Source organism: Indicator indicator, chromosome 30 (genome assembly GCF_027791375.1).
Source record: "Indicator indicator isolate 239-I01 chromosome 30, UM_Iind_1.1, whole genome shotgun sequence".
In the NCBI taxonomy this organism is placed as follows: Eukaryota; Metazoa; Chordata; class Aves; order Piciformes; family Indicatoridae; genus Indicator; species Indicator indicator.
Genome location: NC_072039.1, coordinates 4526157 through 4542836, shown reverse-complemented (window position 1 = coordinate 4542836; position 16680 = coordinate 4526157). Strand labels below are relative to the sequence as shown.

The following is a 16680-nucleotide window of genomic DNA, read 5'->3' as shown; positions in this document are numbered from 1 at the left end:
AGGCATATCCAAGCTGGACTTTTCCTTTGACTCTTAACAAACCTTCAGAAAACCCAAGTAAATAGCATAAGAAATGTTCAGAGGAACTCTTTTGTATGGACACTGGCATGTCTCTCAGAGTAAAGAGATTTTAACTACTCCTGCTGTTATTCAGAGAGGAATTGTATGTGAACAGGCTCATAAAGGGGAAAGAAAGTCAGCTGGAATTCACAATGAGACTTTGTGAGCAGGATTTTGATCAGATCTCCTCTCATTTACCTTCTGAATGCGACCTTGTTTCCACTGTAATAGCCTTGAGCTGTGACAATGTGAACTTGAGCTTCAGTTCTTCTTCTTGTGGCTGTGCTGAGAGCTTGGCACCACCAGATGCTGAGAAGAGCTCTTCTTCCTCTGGTTACATTTTAACATTTTTTTTCGGGGGGGGGAGGGGAAATAATTAAATGTAACTTTTTATGTAAGGAGGAATAAGATGATAGAGTTACTGACCAGGGTGGATTCAATAAGTTGCAAAGAAAATATTTGTGATCTTTAAGAAATTTTCTGATAGAGCAGCAGGGATTCCCTGGGTGCCTTCTCCTCTAACACCACTACACAACTAGCTGAAAAGGACAGTGTTAGTGGGTTGTAGGAGCTGTGCTGGACACTACATCTGTACAGGTACATGGTTTTTTGCTTGTCTTTGATGGTAAAATTTGAACTACATGGAGATACTTCAAATACAAGGTTGTCTCTCCTATTGGGTTACATTCCTCCTATGGGAGAGTCTCTTCTAGTAGCCACCCTTCAAAAGAATGTTTTACCAGACTTCCACTGATGACAAGTAGTTTTGTCATGACTTAGTCTTTGAGTTACCAAAATTGTGCCCTTTCTTCTGTGCTTCTTGATCACCAGGCTCACACCTTCTGATGAAATCAAAAAGCCAAGCTTTGCAAAGCCTTCAGCTCTGCTTGTCAGTGGTCTCTGTAGCTTTAAATTAGGAATTTGTCAGATCAAGATGCTGCTTTTTATTTGGAGCCTCTGGTACTGTAACTTTTCCAATACAGGTGTCTGTTGTTCCCTAGTACTTTGTAATTTAGATTTCTCTGGTCTCTTACTCTTTTTTTCCCCCCTGTATATCAGTACCTGAGTTGCTTTGCTACGCTGTCCACAGTGATTATATAGATCAAGATCTTTGCATTAAGTCTTTAAGCTTTTTCCTCCTGTTGCATATTGTAGCTGTTCCACAGGGAATGTAGTCAGGCAGTCCAGACAGTCCAAACACACCATTAAAACTCTTCAGAAAAGAGTTCATGTTGTAATTGCTTTTCAGTCTGTTTGCTAAGTGAGTAGGAGGCCTTATTTGAGCAGATGCTTCTATGTAATTAGTTTTAGATTATCAAAACCACCTTTGTTGTTCTGCAGCCGTCTCCTTGTCTTCTTTAAAGCTAGGTGGAGTCCAAGTGAACCTTCCCAAAGAGTTGCTGACCTGTAAAGGTGTTGGCTCTATGACTAATACTCTGCAAACAGTCTAATCCAGGAAAACCCGGGCTGGCCAAGCCTAGGTTTGCTTTGTTTGCTGTTATATAAAGACCAGGTAGCAGAGAACATTGTCTTTCTGCAGGACAAACATAAAAGAAGGGGGAAATGGTGTGCTTTTCAGAGCTAGTGAGGATTCTCCAAAGGAGTGGGATGCTTAGGATTCAGAGCACTGTGGTCACTGACAAATGTTGACAGCTGACCTGTTCAGCTCATTGCCTTTGTGTATCCATGAAGCCATGGTAGTTTTTCATGGTATAATATTGTCACTCCTTACCCTGACTTTCACCTAAACTGGTGGTGGACCAGAACTTTTAGACATTTCACTCTCAAATATGAAGTTCTAAACAGCTGAAGCAGTTTTGAAAATAACAGTAGGGTCTGATCTGTGCCTCTTGGCACCTAAATCTCTCTGAAAATCTGTCCTCCTGCATTCAGTCGTGTGCTCATTCTAACCCCCAAGGAACACTTGGAACTGATTAGGGTCTTCTTTGTGAGTTTGGTTGTGTGCACAGAGGGGCCTGGACAGGCTGGAGAGGTGAGCACAAGCCAACCTCATGAGGTTCAACAAGACCAAGTGCAGGGTCCTGCATCTGGGTCGAGGCAATTCCAAGCACAAATCCAGGCTGGGCAGTGACTGGCTAGAAAGCAGCCCTGAGGAGAAGGACTTGGGAGTGCTGGTGGATGAGAAGCTCAACATGAGCTGTCAAGGTGCACTTGCAGCCCAGAAAGCCAACCAGAGCCTGGGCTGCATCAAGAGAAGTGTGGCCAGCAGGTCAGGGGAGGTGATTCTCCCCCTCTGCTCAGCTCTGGTGAGACCCCACCTGGAGTACTGCATCCAGTTTGGGAGCCCCTATTACAAGAGGGATATGGACATGCTGGAAGGTGTCCAGAGAAGGGCCACCAGGATGAGCAGAGGGCTGGAGCACCTCTCCTATGAGGACAGACTGAGAGAGTTGGGGCTGTTCAGTCTGGAGAAGAGAAGGCTCTGAGGTGACCTTCTTGTGGCCTTCCAGCATCTGAAGGGGGCTACAAGAAAGCTGGGGAGGGACTTTTTAGGCTATCAGGTAGTGATAGGACTGGGGGGAATGGAATGAAGCTGGAAGTGGGGAGATTCAGACTGGGTGGGAGGAAGAAGTTCTTCCCCATGAGAGTGGTGAGAGCCTGGAATGGGTTGTCCAGGGAGGTGGTTGGGGCCCCATCCCTGGAGGTGTTTAAGGCCAGGCTGGATGAGGCTCTGGCCAGCCTGATCTAGTGTGAGGTGTCCCTGCCCATGGCAGGGGGGTTGGAACTGGATGATCCTTGTGGCCCCCTCCAACCCTGACTGATTCTATGAATCTATGAAAGTTTAGTGTTTGTTCCCAGGCTGTCTTACTGTTGGCATGCCTGGAGGTTTAAGGATAGGAGCATTAAACAAGGTGCAGAACAGGTATAGGGGGGTTAGATACCTGTAGGAAAGAGCACAGCAGCACAGGTAGGGGTTGCTGTTATATGTGCCCTGCTTTTCAGCAGCTCTGTTTGCTTTTTCTCATGCCACCATGAGATGTGTCAGTGTGTTTCCTGTTAATTAGGATGTCAGAAAAATCTCTGGTTAGCAGGGAAGTTCAGGGGTTTTTTTTGTTTAACTTGTTTTGCTTGCCTAAAGAGAAAAAAAGGGCAGAGGAAAATAGAGCATTTCAATGAAGTAATGGCTGCAAAACTCTGAAAGCTTGTAATGAAAAAGTACTTTAAAAGAGTCAATCAAATGCACACTAATCCTCCTTCCGTGGTGGATAGTCATCTCCCAGAGGATATTCCTAGTTCAGTCTTTCACCTATCAGTCTCAACGTCAATCTCAGGAGCAATGCTGGAGCAGGATGAAAGTGATCTGCCCCATCCCCAAGGGCTTTCACTCCAGCTTTGAGCTGTCAGTGGCTTAGCCACTTTTGGAAAATAGATTTTAAGATTTTAAGCACCCATTTCAGCTAAACCAGGTGTGGTATGGGACAGTAAAACTACTTTGGGGGTTTTAATAACTCATATTTGCTGCACAAGCATGGACCATTAGTAGTATTCTCTTTACTGAAGTCATTCTGCTAAATGCTTGCAGCCCACTTTGTTTATACAAACCTTCCCTTCAAGGTACTGCAGGAATCACTCTTCTGTCTGAGGCTTGGGAGTTTGCTCAGATGCCAGCATTTATTCACATATCTTAGCACATGGGAACAGAATTCCAGGACAACAAAGGGTCAGTCTTCTGCTGGCAGGGAAGCTATGAATTAACCCCTCAGTTCTTGTTGCTCTTTTGTTTCAGTGCCCTTTTTTTGAGGTGGGAGGGATGGCAGAGAGACACAAGACAGTGAAAAATAGCTGTTGGAAGTGCAGGAGCTAGAGTGAGAGAGATGTCACAGTCCTCTTAGAGCAGGAGATAACCATGAGCACAAACTTTTCCTGCAGGCACCAGATTGCCTTTTGGAAACTTATGGCTAGAACGTTGCAGAGCACCATGAATAGCTTTCTTTTATTCCTTGTTATCCTGCCCTTGCAATTCAAATAAGGTATCCATTGTTTCAAAACATCACCCCAAAGATGCATCTGTCCTCATGCTTTAGTCTGACGTGACTGAAATGCTTTCTGAAATGAATCAGTGAGCAGCACTCTTGGGTTACGTAGATGAACTCCACAGGCAGGGGACTCCCTACCTGCTTCAGCTGTGGAGGAATGAATTGCTAACATGGACTCTGAAATATGCTGAGGGAGAAAAAAATGTGCTTTTATTGTTCTTAGCTTAAGAGTTGACAGGATTAATGTTGAGGGAGAAAGGACGAAATGGAACATCCCCAGTTAATTCAGTCCCTGGAACAGCAGAAGCTCATGGCATTAACCTTTGGGTTATTAATATGCTGATGGAGGGAAGGATTAAGCAAAGGACAGGTTGTGGAACACAAGTGGCACCAAGGCCAGAGGCACAATAATCTTGTATTGGTTCCAGCTCTAAAAAAGAGATTGAAGGCAGAAGTTGAAACATTTCCCAAGGTGTTTCTGGGGTCACATGAATTTACTCCCTCTGCTCTGGGATTGGAGAAGCAGATAATTGAACTGTTAATTATACTTCAGTGAAGTAAAATAAATACAACTTCAAGGCTAGTGCTTTACTGGGAAGACAGTGATGTGTGCTAGCTCAGAGCACACAGAGTGTGAAGGCATCTTAAACTCACCAAATCTGCCTTCCAAAATGTCATTTGTCCCCCCCTGTGATTGTGGTAAGATGCTTGCCACCTCCTTTCCCTTGCCCTGCTCTCACTGTGATTGCATTAGCCATGCTGCATGGGCTGCTGAGCAGCAGCCCTGGGTGTTCCACCCTGGGGGACTGGGAAATGGTTTTCTCCACTCCATAGCCCGTTTTCTTCTGGTTGTGCATGTCCCTATGGGAGCTGATGCAGCAGGTGGTTGAGGGCTTAGATCAAACATAGATCATTATGTGGAAAAACTGAGTAATAATCCTCATCCTTCCTTCTGTGAAAAACATTGGAGCTGTGAGGAAAATGGGATTAAAATGGCTAAAGGTCCTCACGAGGGGTCAACTTTTATCTCGTTAAAGTCCTACTTTTTCTGACACCAGTGGAAAGTCTGCAAGCATTCCCTGGCAGAAAGTGGTGCAAACAATCAAGCTGCACAGGAGGCAGGCAGGCAGCCAGCAGCTCCAGGGTCCTGATCCATGCTGTGACCTTGGATGAGGCATCTCAGGTCTCTCTGCTTCCCTGTCCTGTAACACAGAGTTAACAATTATGTGTTTCAGAGGATTTGAGACAAATAGCTGTTAATTGTGAAGCACTTTGAGCATGAATTTATAATTTAATCCCTCACACCTGATTAGTATGGCTGGTGCTGAAATGGAGGAGTTCCTACTGGGCTTCAAGGTGAGGAACTTGATGATGAGGTAACCTCAGTCTGAGCAAAACAGATTTTCAGACAATAATTCCCAGTGGAGTAATTCAGGAGTAATTCCCAGTTTCTCTGAAGTGGGAAAACACAAGCTGAGCCCATTAGCAGAGTGGGTGTGGGACTGGGAGAGTGGGAGGTTGGACATGATGCAAAGGGAATGAGACATACTCTGTTGGGCAGAGGTAGCCTGAGCTTGGATGTGTGGAATGGTGGGAAAGAGGTTGTGCTCACAGCTGGCTCAAGAGGGTAGTTAAGCAAGCAGGTTAGGCAGGGTGGGTGGATGATAAAAACAGGGATGAAGAGCCACTGCACCACTTTGACCAACAGAAGGGTATTTAATGGTCTGGGATTTTGGTTCATTTGGTTGTTTTTTCCCAGTTCTCCTTTAGATGCAGGGCTGATTTGTCTTGCCTCTTCCGCGCTCAAACCGAGCGTTCTCTAGGAAGGGGAGTTCTATGTGATTCCAGCCCCTCTGTAAGCAGCAGCATAAATCAACCCTAGACTGGGTCCTGCAGCTTGGCAGGCACATTTCTGCCTGGAGTCTCCCTGAGTCCATAACCAGTGTGGGATGCTGAGCTAATCAGGTCACCAGTGGGACTTGTACAGCCCTAAGTGCCATTCCTGCATAGTGGGTGCCCGGGGCTGTGGGGCTGGCAGTTCCATTTATAAACTACTCCACTGCTTAATTTCAAGGTCATCCTGAGGGGAGGGTCACCTATAAAACAGACTTCCTAGTGGTGCTTATCCTTGCTGTGGTGCTTTCTAATCAACATCCAGATGCGTTGAGAGCTGTTCCTTTTGTGGGCACTCTGTGGGTTTTTAGTATTGCATGGCACTGGTTTGGAGAGTGGAGAGAAGGAAATGCATAAACACTTTTATGTCATGAACAAAAATCCAGTTTGGTTAATGGTTATTAATGGGCAGCAAATGCTTTGTGATTTATGACAAGAACAAGTCAGCAGAGCATGGAGTCTTCCAAAACACGTGGGGCAGGTTGAGTAAGCTCAGAGCCTGCGCTGGTTGGTGAGCTGGTGAAGCACAGATAATCCCAGTCAAACATGATGCTTAGCTGTTACCCTCATGTGTATGCCTTCCATTGCTCAGGGTCATGTTGCAGTTGTCACCTGGTGGCCATTGAAAGCACATTGGCATTGCTTTTCCCTTAGGTTTTCTCAGTGCCATGCAGTTGGCAGCAGAGTGCAGCAGCAGCATTGTTTCTTGTAATGTAAATAATGGTGCCCAGTCAGCACTGCTCACTGCTAACATAATGCTGCCCACTCCTGTGCTGACCAGATGACAGCCATGGCACTGCTGTGGTTTGGGGCACTTGCTTTGTCAGTGATTTTTGTTGGTAACAGTAGAAATGCCCTTCAGATTGAATGCAAGTCCAGGGTATAACAGAAGGCTTTAAATCCACCCCTTAGGCTTCATCAAAGAACATCTGTAGCCACTTGTGATGTGTATTTTTACGTCTTAAATGTGTAGCATGATTATAGCTGCTGTGTGTAGTGCTCCTCACTCTGCACTTGTCCTGCTGCACGCTCAAGAGACCTTCAGACGAGGACTTGTGCTCTCCCATCTGGACACTTGGGAATGCCCACGTGAACCTCTGCCTCTGAGCAGGAAAGGAGCTGTGCTGAGCTGCTGTTTCTCTGCTAGCAGTGACCCATCACATCATGGTCCATTCAACTTCCCACTTGTCCTTCATCCTGCGCTGCGAGCTGCCTTGACACTGAAGCTTTGCCTGTCTGCCGAGCTCAGTGTGGATGTGGGTTACAGGTGCCAGCTCTTGGCAGTTGGAAGCCTTTAGGTTAAGAAATAGGCTGAGCAGGGAGCTGGGGGCCTTCAGCTCGGACAAGTGAGCTGAGCTCTCGTGTCTGCATTGCCCCAGCAGCCATTTGAGTAGCAGTGGAAAAACTTCCATCTTGCGTTGCACTTTCCACTGGGGAGCCCTGAGCCGCCCTGGTACCTCCCGGCTCCAGCTGTAGATGACTCAATGAAGCTGTGTGGGTTGCTCACTGTCCGGCCAGCCTGGCCCTGCTATCTCTTCCCATAAACACTGGAGCCTTTGTCTCTGGCCTTATCGTGCCCCTGCCATCACAGAGCCCTTTCTGTGCTCTCCTTCAGCTCAGTCTCTGTGTGCAGGGGGCTTTTCTTCAGCTGCTCTTTGTCTCCGGGTGTTTATTGTGCCTGCTGCAGAGTGTGTTTGTTTGGGAGGGAGGAGGAGGAGGGGCTCCTGGTTGTGTGGGGTTTATAAACCTAGTGCATTCTTCAAAAGAGATGCTGAACAAACTGGATGGTGTTGGTGTTAATGTTAACCCTTTGCTGCCCTGTGTCACTGCACTGAGAGCTGCTCCCTGTGAAAAGTGCTGTGGGAGGATCGGGAGGTTGCTTGTTGTGTGAGGCTGGGAGTCTGCTTCCTCTTAGGTCACGTTTCTGTGCATGCTGCACATGTGTGTGAGCAAAGAGAGCCTCCCAAATGTGGGGAGATGTAACTGAATCTGGGATGTTCCCCCCTGAGTGCTCTGGAACTTGTTTTTATTGCAATCATTGCTCGCCAGCCCTTTCTGTTTGCAGACCTGGCTCTTGCATCCTGTTGATGAGGCTACATAAGACAATATCTCTTCGTTGTACCACATCCTAAAGCATTATGGCTCTGTACTTTAGGCTTTTTCCTTTTGAATTAGGTCCTAAAAGGAGGAATTTTGGAAATTCATAGCGTGGCCACACTGGAACAGGTTGCCCAGGGAGGTGGTAGAAACCTCATCCCTGGAGGTTGTTAAGGCTAGGCTGGATGTGGCTCTGAGCAACCTGATGTAGTGTGAGGTGTCCCTGCCCATGGCAGAGGGGTTGGAACTGGATAATCCTTGAGGTCACTTCCAACCCTAACAATTCTATGATTCTATAGTGCCATATATGCTTTGAACCAGCATCTCTAACCACCTTGGTAATAACCATTGTTAGGATGGCTCTTATTGTTAATCACCTGTTCTCCTGTATGCCAAGAGAGCTTTGGATGAAGAAAATCAGCAACTCAGAAACTTCATTTCCTTGTAATCACACAATTCTTTGCCTTAAGTCAGGGGGAAAAAAACAAAGTCAACCACCAACCAAAGAGAACAGCATCAATGTTCTACCTTTATTTTTTGAATCCCCCCACATGAGGATGGAAATCTAAAACATGAACAAACTCTTGTGGTTCCCTGTGTGAGGAACTGCAGCAACACAGTTGTGTAGTGTTCAAAGTGCCAGGAGAGTTTTGTGTTTCACTGAAGCTGCAGTCAGTAGAAGTCTTTCAGACCATATGATGATGATCTACATAAATGGAGGATGATGCAAACCCATTAGTTTTATGTGATAAAATGCTCCTGTGTGCTAAAAATACTTTATTGTTTTTTTTTTCTTAAAGACCAAGTCTTAAGTTACTGAGTTTTTTTTCCCCCCAGAAATCAATAGATTTAATAGATTTTAATAGACTTAAATTCAGCTTTTCACAGTGTAAAGAATTTTTATTTTCAAACAATTAATATCCTGGCCTTGGAGGTTGCAGTTCATGTATTGCAGCATCTACACAATGCATTCTTACACTGGGGGGAAAAAAAAAAAAAACACCTCAGGAGGCTGTGCTCCTTTGCAGGGGGGTGGGAGAGGAAGAAATGCAGAATAATACCAGCCTTTGAAACACGAATCCACACACTCAGTCATGACTGAACCTATTCAAACACTCAGGTGGTTTTTCCCAAGGCAGCTCTAGGCTCCAGCATTGGTGTGTGAACTGTTTTCTTGATGAGCTGACTCAATTTGCCATCTCTTTTCCTCTTCAAGGAACAGTTCCAGCTGCGAAGCGCACAGGGATTCCGGCACCCCGGGAAATATCATCCTCTGTATCCCGAGAGCGAGCCGTGTTGCGTGGTCAAGCCAACACTAGGAAAACCCAACCCAGCCCCACCTCCTCTGGTACACCAACTCCTACCAAACACGTGCGCCCCGCTAGCAAGTCCAAGCAGGAGAATGAAAGCGGTGACAAAGCCCTTCTGGAATCTCAGGTTAAAGAGCTCCTGGCAGAAGCGAAGACAAAGGATTCCGAAATCACCAAACTCCGCTGCGAACTGAAGAAATGCAAAGAGAAAGGGTCACTTCAGGCTGAGGCAATGGGTACTTCCAACCCAAATTTAGAAGCAGGGTCACCTGTTGACATGGATCCATTGATAAAGACCCTTCAGGAGAAGAACAGGACCTTTCAGAAGGAGCTGGCCAGCCTGGGAGAAGAGAACCGTGTGCTGAAAGAGAAACTGCTTTACCTAGAGAACTCTCCTCTGTCGGACACAACAACAAGCAGTGGAGGGAACAGCAGCCTCCCAACCCCAACTACTCAAGAATCCAGTTTCGGAAGCCCATCCCAAAAGGTGTCTAGAGGTGAGACAGAGGAGCGCAGGCAGCGCGCGGCTGGGGGTGCGCTGCGCGATTCGGCTTCCTCCAGCAGCGATGTGACCAAAGCCTCCTTGTCGCCCGACGCCTCCGACTTCGAACACATAGCAGATGTGCCTTCCAGGCCAGCATCCTCCAACAGCAACCACTTCAAAGGTTCCAAATGCTCCACTACAGGAAGCTCTCCGAACAATATTAGTGACCTTTCTGTGGCATCTCTTACGGAAAAAATACAGAAAATGGAGGAGAATCACCACAGCACAGCAGAGGAGTTACAAGCCACTTTGCAGGAGCTGTCGGATCAACAGCAAATGGTGCAGGAGCTGACAACAGAAAATGAGAAGCTAGTGGAGGAGAAAGCTCTCCTGGAGACTTCCTTTCGTCAGCATAGGGATAGAGCAGAACAGCTGAGCCAAGAAAATGAGAAGCTAATGACTCTACTCCAAGAGCGATCCAAGAACGAAGACAGCAGAGCTCAGGAAGGGAAGGTTCTTGAACTGGAACAGAAATGTGCTGAAGTTCTTGAAAAAGCACAATTTGAAAGAGAGAAGTTGCTCAACATTCAGCAGCAGTTAACCAGCAGCCTACGCAGTTTAGAAAGGGAGCATCAGGATGCCCAGCAGGTGATTAAAAGCCTGAGAGAAGAAAATGAGAAGCTGCTTAAACTTCTAGAAGCGGAGCAGCAGAGCACCAGCACAGTGACAAAAACTCTGGAGGACTGTAAAATAGCCTTGGAAGGTCTGAAAATTGAGAATGGCTCTCTCAAAACTCAGCTGGACAGTGAGAAACAGAAGGCTGCAGAAATCAATGTGATGGGCTGTACTACTGACAACTCTGAGGTGCAAGAGATGCTGAAAGTAGCCCGTGCAGAAAAGGATCAGTTGGAAGCATCTTGCACTGAGCTTAAACAAGAGCTGCTGAAGGCAAACAGTGAACTGAAGCACGTCCAGGGGCTGCTATCTAAGGTACAGCAGGAACAGCTGTAGGATAGAATGGTTACTTATCTGTCCTTCCATAAATAGGTAGTTATTTGGCTTAGGATGGTTGCTGAGCCATTGATTGTAAGTCTCCAGGATTTAAATTGCACTAATTAGTTCTCATTGGAAGCTGGGTTTATATGATACTGCCTCTTCCTGCTGCTATATGCATATAATAAATATGCTATATGCATATAATAAATATGCTATATGCATATAATGAAGATATTGTTCCCAGGAAAAACTGTTAGCATAGCTGTGTTTATAAAAGCAAAACTAATTTCCCCTAATATCTGCTGCAGAATTTACTCTTTCAGTAAATGGAGTTGTTTATCAAAACTGCAGCAAAGAACAGGTCAAGAAAAAAATTACTCTGGTGTTATGTGAGCACATAGTAATGAAAATCACTTGGCAATCCAGCTGAAGAGAAGGGCATCAGTAGTTAGTAACCAATATTACATTCTGAATAATTAATCGTCATTAATTAGTAGTGAGCTGTAGATGTCATAGGTCATGAGAACACAGGGACATGAGCTAATGCTCAGTGAAGTTGGTATTTACAGCAACATGACTAATGATGCACAGTTAAGCTCCAGATGAGATTGTTTTCCTAAAACTAAAACATTTTTCCCCTGTTCTGCTTCAGGATGGGTAAAGTAATGGCAAAAAATTTAAAAGGATTTATTCTAGAACAAATGTTCTCAGCCTCATTTGCTAATTTGTAGCTTTGCTCCAAGCAAGTTTAAGTCAGTTACTGTTTGTATTTTCCATGTGATCCTGGATGCTGGGAAGGGAGCTGTGGTGTGAGGTATCATCAAGTGAGTGTTTAAAAGCACAAGGCAGTGGTTATGTCCCCTTGCTGCAGAACGAGTGATAGTGCCTGCACAGCCTTTCCTCTATGGGGAAGGGATCATGAGGAGAGTGGTAAAATTGGCTGCTTGCAGAGGAAGAGAGCATTGCCAAGAAGCACCTCCATGGCTTGAGTGATTTAGAAAATCCAGATGTCCTTTCAGCTTAAATAGGTGACCACAGCAAATGGAGTTAGTAGAGGAAGCTCCCAAGTGCTTACTGGAGCTGGAGCTTATGAAGGCTAAATGAAAAACTGCTGAGTGCTCAAACTCTGTACCAAACTTTTATTGCTTGGTTTGGAAACCACAGATTTCCTCCTTTTTACTCTTTCTTTCCCTCAAATTAAGCTGTTTTGAATCATTGGCTGTTTGTGACACCCAAACAAGACCGCAGGCTTCTGTAAGCCTGCTCTTCAGTCAGGCTGTGCCAGTGCTGCTCACTGAATTGGCAGCCTCCACCTGGCTTGTCCATGACTTGTTTGGACTTGATCTCCCCCAAAACCTGGAAGAATTGATCTGTGTGGGCCTGGGCCAACAAACTGGAGTGCAGCAGATTCCCCCTTCAGTAATTCCAGATGTGCTTTATCCAGGAATACACTGATTATCTGTAGGAGCTCTGCTGTGTGTATTTCCACAACCCATGGAAAATGCACAGTTGTCCATGTGGATGAACTACTGGTTGTCTTGGCCCTAAAGCACTGATGCTATTCTCATAATGTGATACCCAAATAGATGTGGAGCTTTCCAGGAATATAATCCTGCCCTGTTCATTCCCTGCAGAGATGGGTTTGGAATTAAGGTCATCCATATAGAAAACTTTATAATAATTTCTTTTGCAGCAATCTTGTTTTGTTATTGCCAGGAAAGAAAAGTGGTGTTTGTAGCTCGTGTTTCCTGAAACTGCCTCCTTCACATGGAAATTCAGTTTCTACAATGCTTAGAAGACAGGTTCAGACCATGGGATGCCCAGCAAAATCTCTACTGAGTGATCTCTCCTAAGAAACAGAGACATGCAGCTTTCTTTCCTCCCTTCCAGGCTGAGAATGAGTGTGGTCAGCTGAAGGAGGTGTGTGAACGGCAGGCTGAGCAACTGAGCAGAGCCAGCCAGAAGCTGCAGGAAAAAACATCAGAGAATGAAGCAGATATAAAAAACCTGAAAGAGACCATTTTTGAGCTGGAGGACCAGGTGGAACAACATCGTGCTATAAAGCTTCACAACAACCAGCTCATCAGTGACCTAGAAAGTAAGTGGTGCTGAAAGGAGGATTGAAATCAACTTCTTCAGGGGGCTCAGTTATGGCTGCAACAGGGAGGAGGGGACATGTCTTAATTTATGTGACAAGGTCCTCACTTTAGATGTATTCCAATTTTGGCAGATACTTTCTGTTCGTGCCCAAAAGTCACTATTTACACAGTTACTGCCCTGGGAATCGTAGTAGAGACAGTCTCCAAGCCTCATTTTTCAGTGAGGGATGTGTTGCCCATCCTAGAAACTGGGATTATTGGCCTTTTAAAGAGCTTTTTGGGGCAAAGCACTGCTGAGAGCTGTGAAGTGTGGTTGCTGTAGTGGTGTGGGAGGGGAGCTGCCACCTGGTGGAACAACCAGTGCCACCTCGAGTGCTGCAGTGCAGAGGGGTCTCAGTGATCCTGCACCTGTGCTTCTGCAAATGTAAATATCTGCTTTAATGCCTCAAAATAAGGACCTACTGCAGAAGTTTGAGTAACAAATCTGCTGTTGACAGAGGATCTTGGTTTCAGTTTCATCTGTTTAATGGCATTACTAGAAACAAACCCACACAGGCTGCTTTCCCATTTTCACTTTTCACCCTTGCCCTTATGTGTTTAACAATCTTTCCCCTTGTTTACTGTTCCTAGGTAAAGCAATGAAGCTGGAAGAACAAAAACAAGAAACAGAGAGGCAGCTGAAGGCCCTGACTAAGCAAATGAAGGTAAGATTTAGGCTCCATGACAAAGCTAAGCTGAGCTTTTTATTACAATGCTGGCTTTGGGAGAGATATATTTTTTTTTTTCTAGAACACCTATGGAAAGTTTTTTCTGCATCCTTTCATTCTCCATTCTCTTTGCTAATTTCTATCTGTTTCTTTGCCTGTGAAGGAAATATCCTTTGCATCCTTTGCAAATTACTTCTAGTTTTTCTACCTGTGAGCTTCTACTTTGGGATAGCTATTCCTGTTTCATGAATCATCAGTACCAACAAAGCTCTTTGCAGCAGCAGTGCTTGTAGCAGGACCACAATGCTGAATGATCAATAGCTGCAGGAAGAATGTTTATTGTGCTTTTGTCTGGGAAGTGAGAGCTTAGCATCAGTTTCTTCTTTGGCACTCTCATTGGTACTGTGTAAAGAGGCAAGTATTTAGTTTGACCTCAGCATGATCTTGAAATGGTGGTGAAATCCTGGTTGCTTGTGAGCACTGAAAAGAGAGCTCAATAACTAAGTGCTCAGCTGAAGCAGGTGTGTTTTTACAGCAAACAGTTGGCTTCTCACTGCTCTTTCTAGGAAGATACAGAAGAGTGGAGGCGTTTTCAAGCCGATCTGCAGACTGCAGTGGTTGTAGCCAATGATATTAAGTGCGAAGCCCAGCAGGAGCTCCGTGTGGTAAAGAGGAAGCTTCAAGAAGAAGAGGAGAAGAGTGCCAGACTGCAGAAGGAGCTGGATGAAGTGAAGGGCAGCAACAGGTTGGTTGGTTGGTTACAAAGGCTAAGATTTGGTCTCTGACTGCTAACCTGCATGCAAACAGTGCTTTGTCACTAACTATTCATTGGCTTGGATGTGCATGTTGTCTGTTTTTAACTCTTCTGACAGATCTTGTTGTCTCTTATTCTAAGATGTTTCTGTTCTTTTTCTTCTTGGCAATCTACTTCTCTCAACTAGGCTGTGAAGGTTTTGTCCAGCAAATATTAACTAATAACAGTTGCCAATATCCTCTTGCAGTTTTGTTCTCAATATGGTATTCCACTGTGGTTTATTGCCTTCACAACTCTGTGCAGCTGTATTAAATCACCTGTGAAAAGGTTGGTTGGCTTCATATACTGAATGGGGCATCCAGAAGAGAGCTGCTTAACCCAAGAGGAGTCAAGGACTGTATATGCTCAAATTAAAATGAGGAGTAGCTGGGCTGCTTTGTTCTGCTAATCTGTGTTGACTGAGTGATCACTGCAAGTAGCAGGATTCCTCATTTCATGCCTCCTGTCCTTAACTTGAAACTGAAGTGATTTGCAGTGTTAAATGGTCTGGACTGTGGTCAGTGTTTAGTCCAGAAGTGACTTTGTCGTGCAGTGGAACCAGCCATAGTCTGAGTGGTTGGAAGTGGGAACAGGAATTATGAACCATTCAGAGACATAACCCAGTGTGGTAGCTGTGTAGGGCTTCCCTCTGTGGGAGCATGGCAAGAACAAAAATTACTCTTACAATTCAGGCTGGAGCCAGCAGAGATGCCTTACAGTGTGGCTTTCATGCAGTGTATGAACTTTTGTGTACCACCTTGGATTCCAAAAGTCATACTACAGTTGAAATAGTAAATAAGAAGAGTTGGAAACCAAAAGATGTATTGGAAGGAAGAACCAAAATTTCTAGTGATGAGTGCTCTGCTCTTTTTTTTTTTTTTTTTGCGTTGACACAAGCAGAGCTGCAGTGAAGAAAACTTGTACTGGGGGAATTAAGAAAGACAAAATAACACCAACAGTGGTGCTGTTTATCAAAAATGTGTGTGGAATTGATTTTGCTCCTCTAGACTTCTCCATTTAATCTCTGTCCAAGTAAACTTGTGGCAGAATAGCCACAGGAACACAGTAAATGCTGTTATTTCTTACAGGTGGAGTAACAGTCCAGCTTTATGTTACACTTCTTTGCTCACTCTTTTCCATTCAGGACTTTCCACAGCAGCTGTACAGTAGATGGGAATAAAAAGACGAAAGGGCTTTTTGTGGAGGTGTAAGGATCAGACTCCCTTGACTAAAGGCACAGGAATGATTCTTTTGAGGGGGAAAAAAAAGGGAAAAAGTGTGTTTAAGCTCCAATTTCATTGTCAGAGTCCCCAGTGCATGCAAAGAAAAGCTCTTGCAGACCATGTATTCAGACAAAATGATTACCAGACACTACTTAAGCTTTGGGCTCTGTTTCTATTCCTAATTTACTCTTAATGAAATTTCTCTTGTGTAGAGTGGGGTCCATATATAAGGGCAGGAATCATATACTTGTAGTTTCCCACCTTTAGTCTTTTTATTTTTTTAATCTGAGGATGTGTTTGGTAATACTTAAATTGAAGCTGACCTGCTGATTTGCAAACAGGGATATTTATCTTCCATGTATGAGGAGCATGGCTGCACTGTCAGCTCTTTGGCATAAGAAGCCTGAGCTGCAGGTACTGCCTTTGAAATGAAATCCTCAGAATCCCAAACATGCAGAGTGCCAGAAGGAGGTATTCAGGCATAACTGAAGTCAGGTTTGGCATTTGTCTCTCCTTCTTTCACACACACAGAGATCTGTGTCTGTCTTTGCATCATGTTGACTCTCTGTATAGCTTGCTTTGAGCATTAACTTGGTTGTGGAGCCAGATATACTGTCTGCAGTGGGCAATATTTGTTCTCTTTCAAAGACAAGTGTCAAGACCAAATTCTGCATCTGTCAACTTAAGTGTATGTCATCTGACTCTGTGTCCACGTGAAGAGTGCAAAGTTTCTGTACTGAGTGGTGTGAAGGTAGTGGAGCCTGTGTCAGTCACTGTCTAAACAAACCAATCAGCAACAGCCAAGCACTGAAAGCTTAAAACTGTACTGACCTCTAAACCAAATTCTTCAAGTCACCAAAGCTCCTGCTGAGAGCCAGTTCTATGTTCCCTGTGGTTTTTGCACTCCTGAGGTCATTCTCAGCTTTTCACCCAGAAAGTTCTAAGGAGATTCTCATCATTGCTTGTAGTTGACTTTCACGAGTCAGAAGTTGATTCTGGTACCTGCACTGACTTAATGCA

At 44.9% G+C, this 16680-nt stretch overlaps 1 protein-coding gene across 3 annotated transcripts in view; it reads left to right on the top strand.

The window, feature by feature from the left end:
* Window positions 1-16680, top strand: part of SPECC1 (sperm antigen with calponin homology and coiled-coil domains 1) — a 76169-nt gene that overhangs the window by 27621 nt on the left and 31868 nt on the right. For 2 of the 3 annotated variants that reach the window (XM_054394173.1, XM_054394172.1), the window contains exons 3-6: window positions 9265-10832; window positions 12729-12936; window positions 13568-13641; window positions 14211-14397. In XM_054394173.1, the coding sequence (XP_054250148.1) occupies window positions 9265-10832; window positions 12729-12936; window positions 13568-13641; window positions 14211-14397 (2037 nt within the window). The remainder of the gene's footprint in view (window positions 1-9264; window positions 10833-12728; window positions 12937-13567; window positions 13642-14210; window positions 14398-16680) is intronic. The other variant, XM_054394174.1, reaches the window with a different exon arrangement.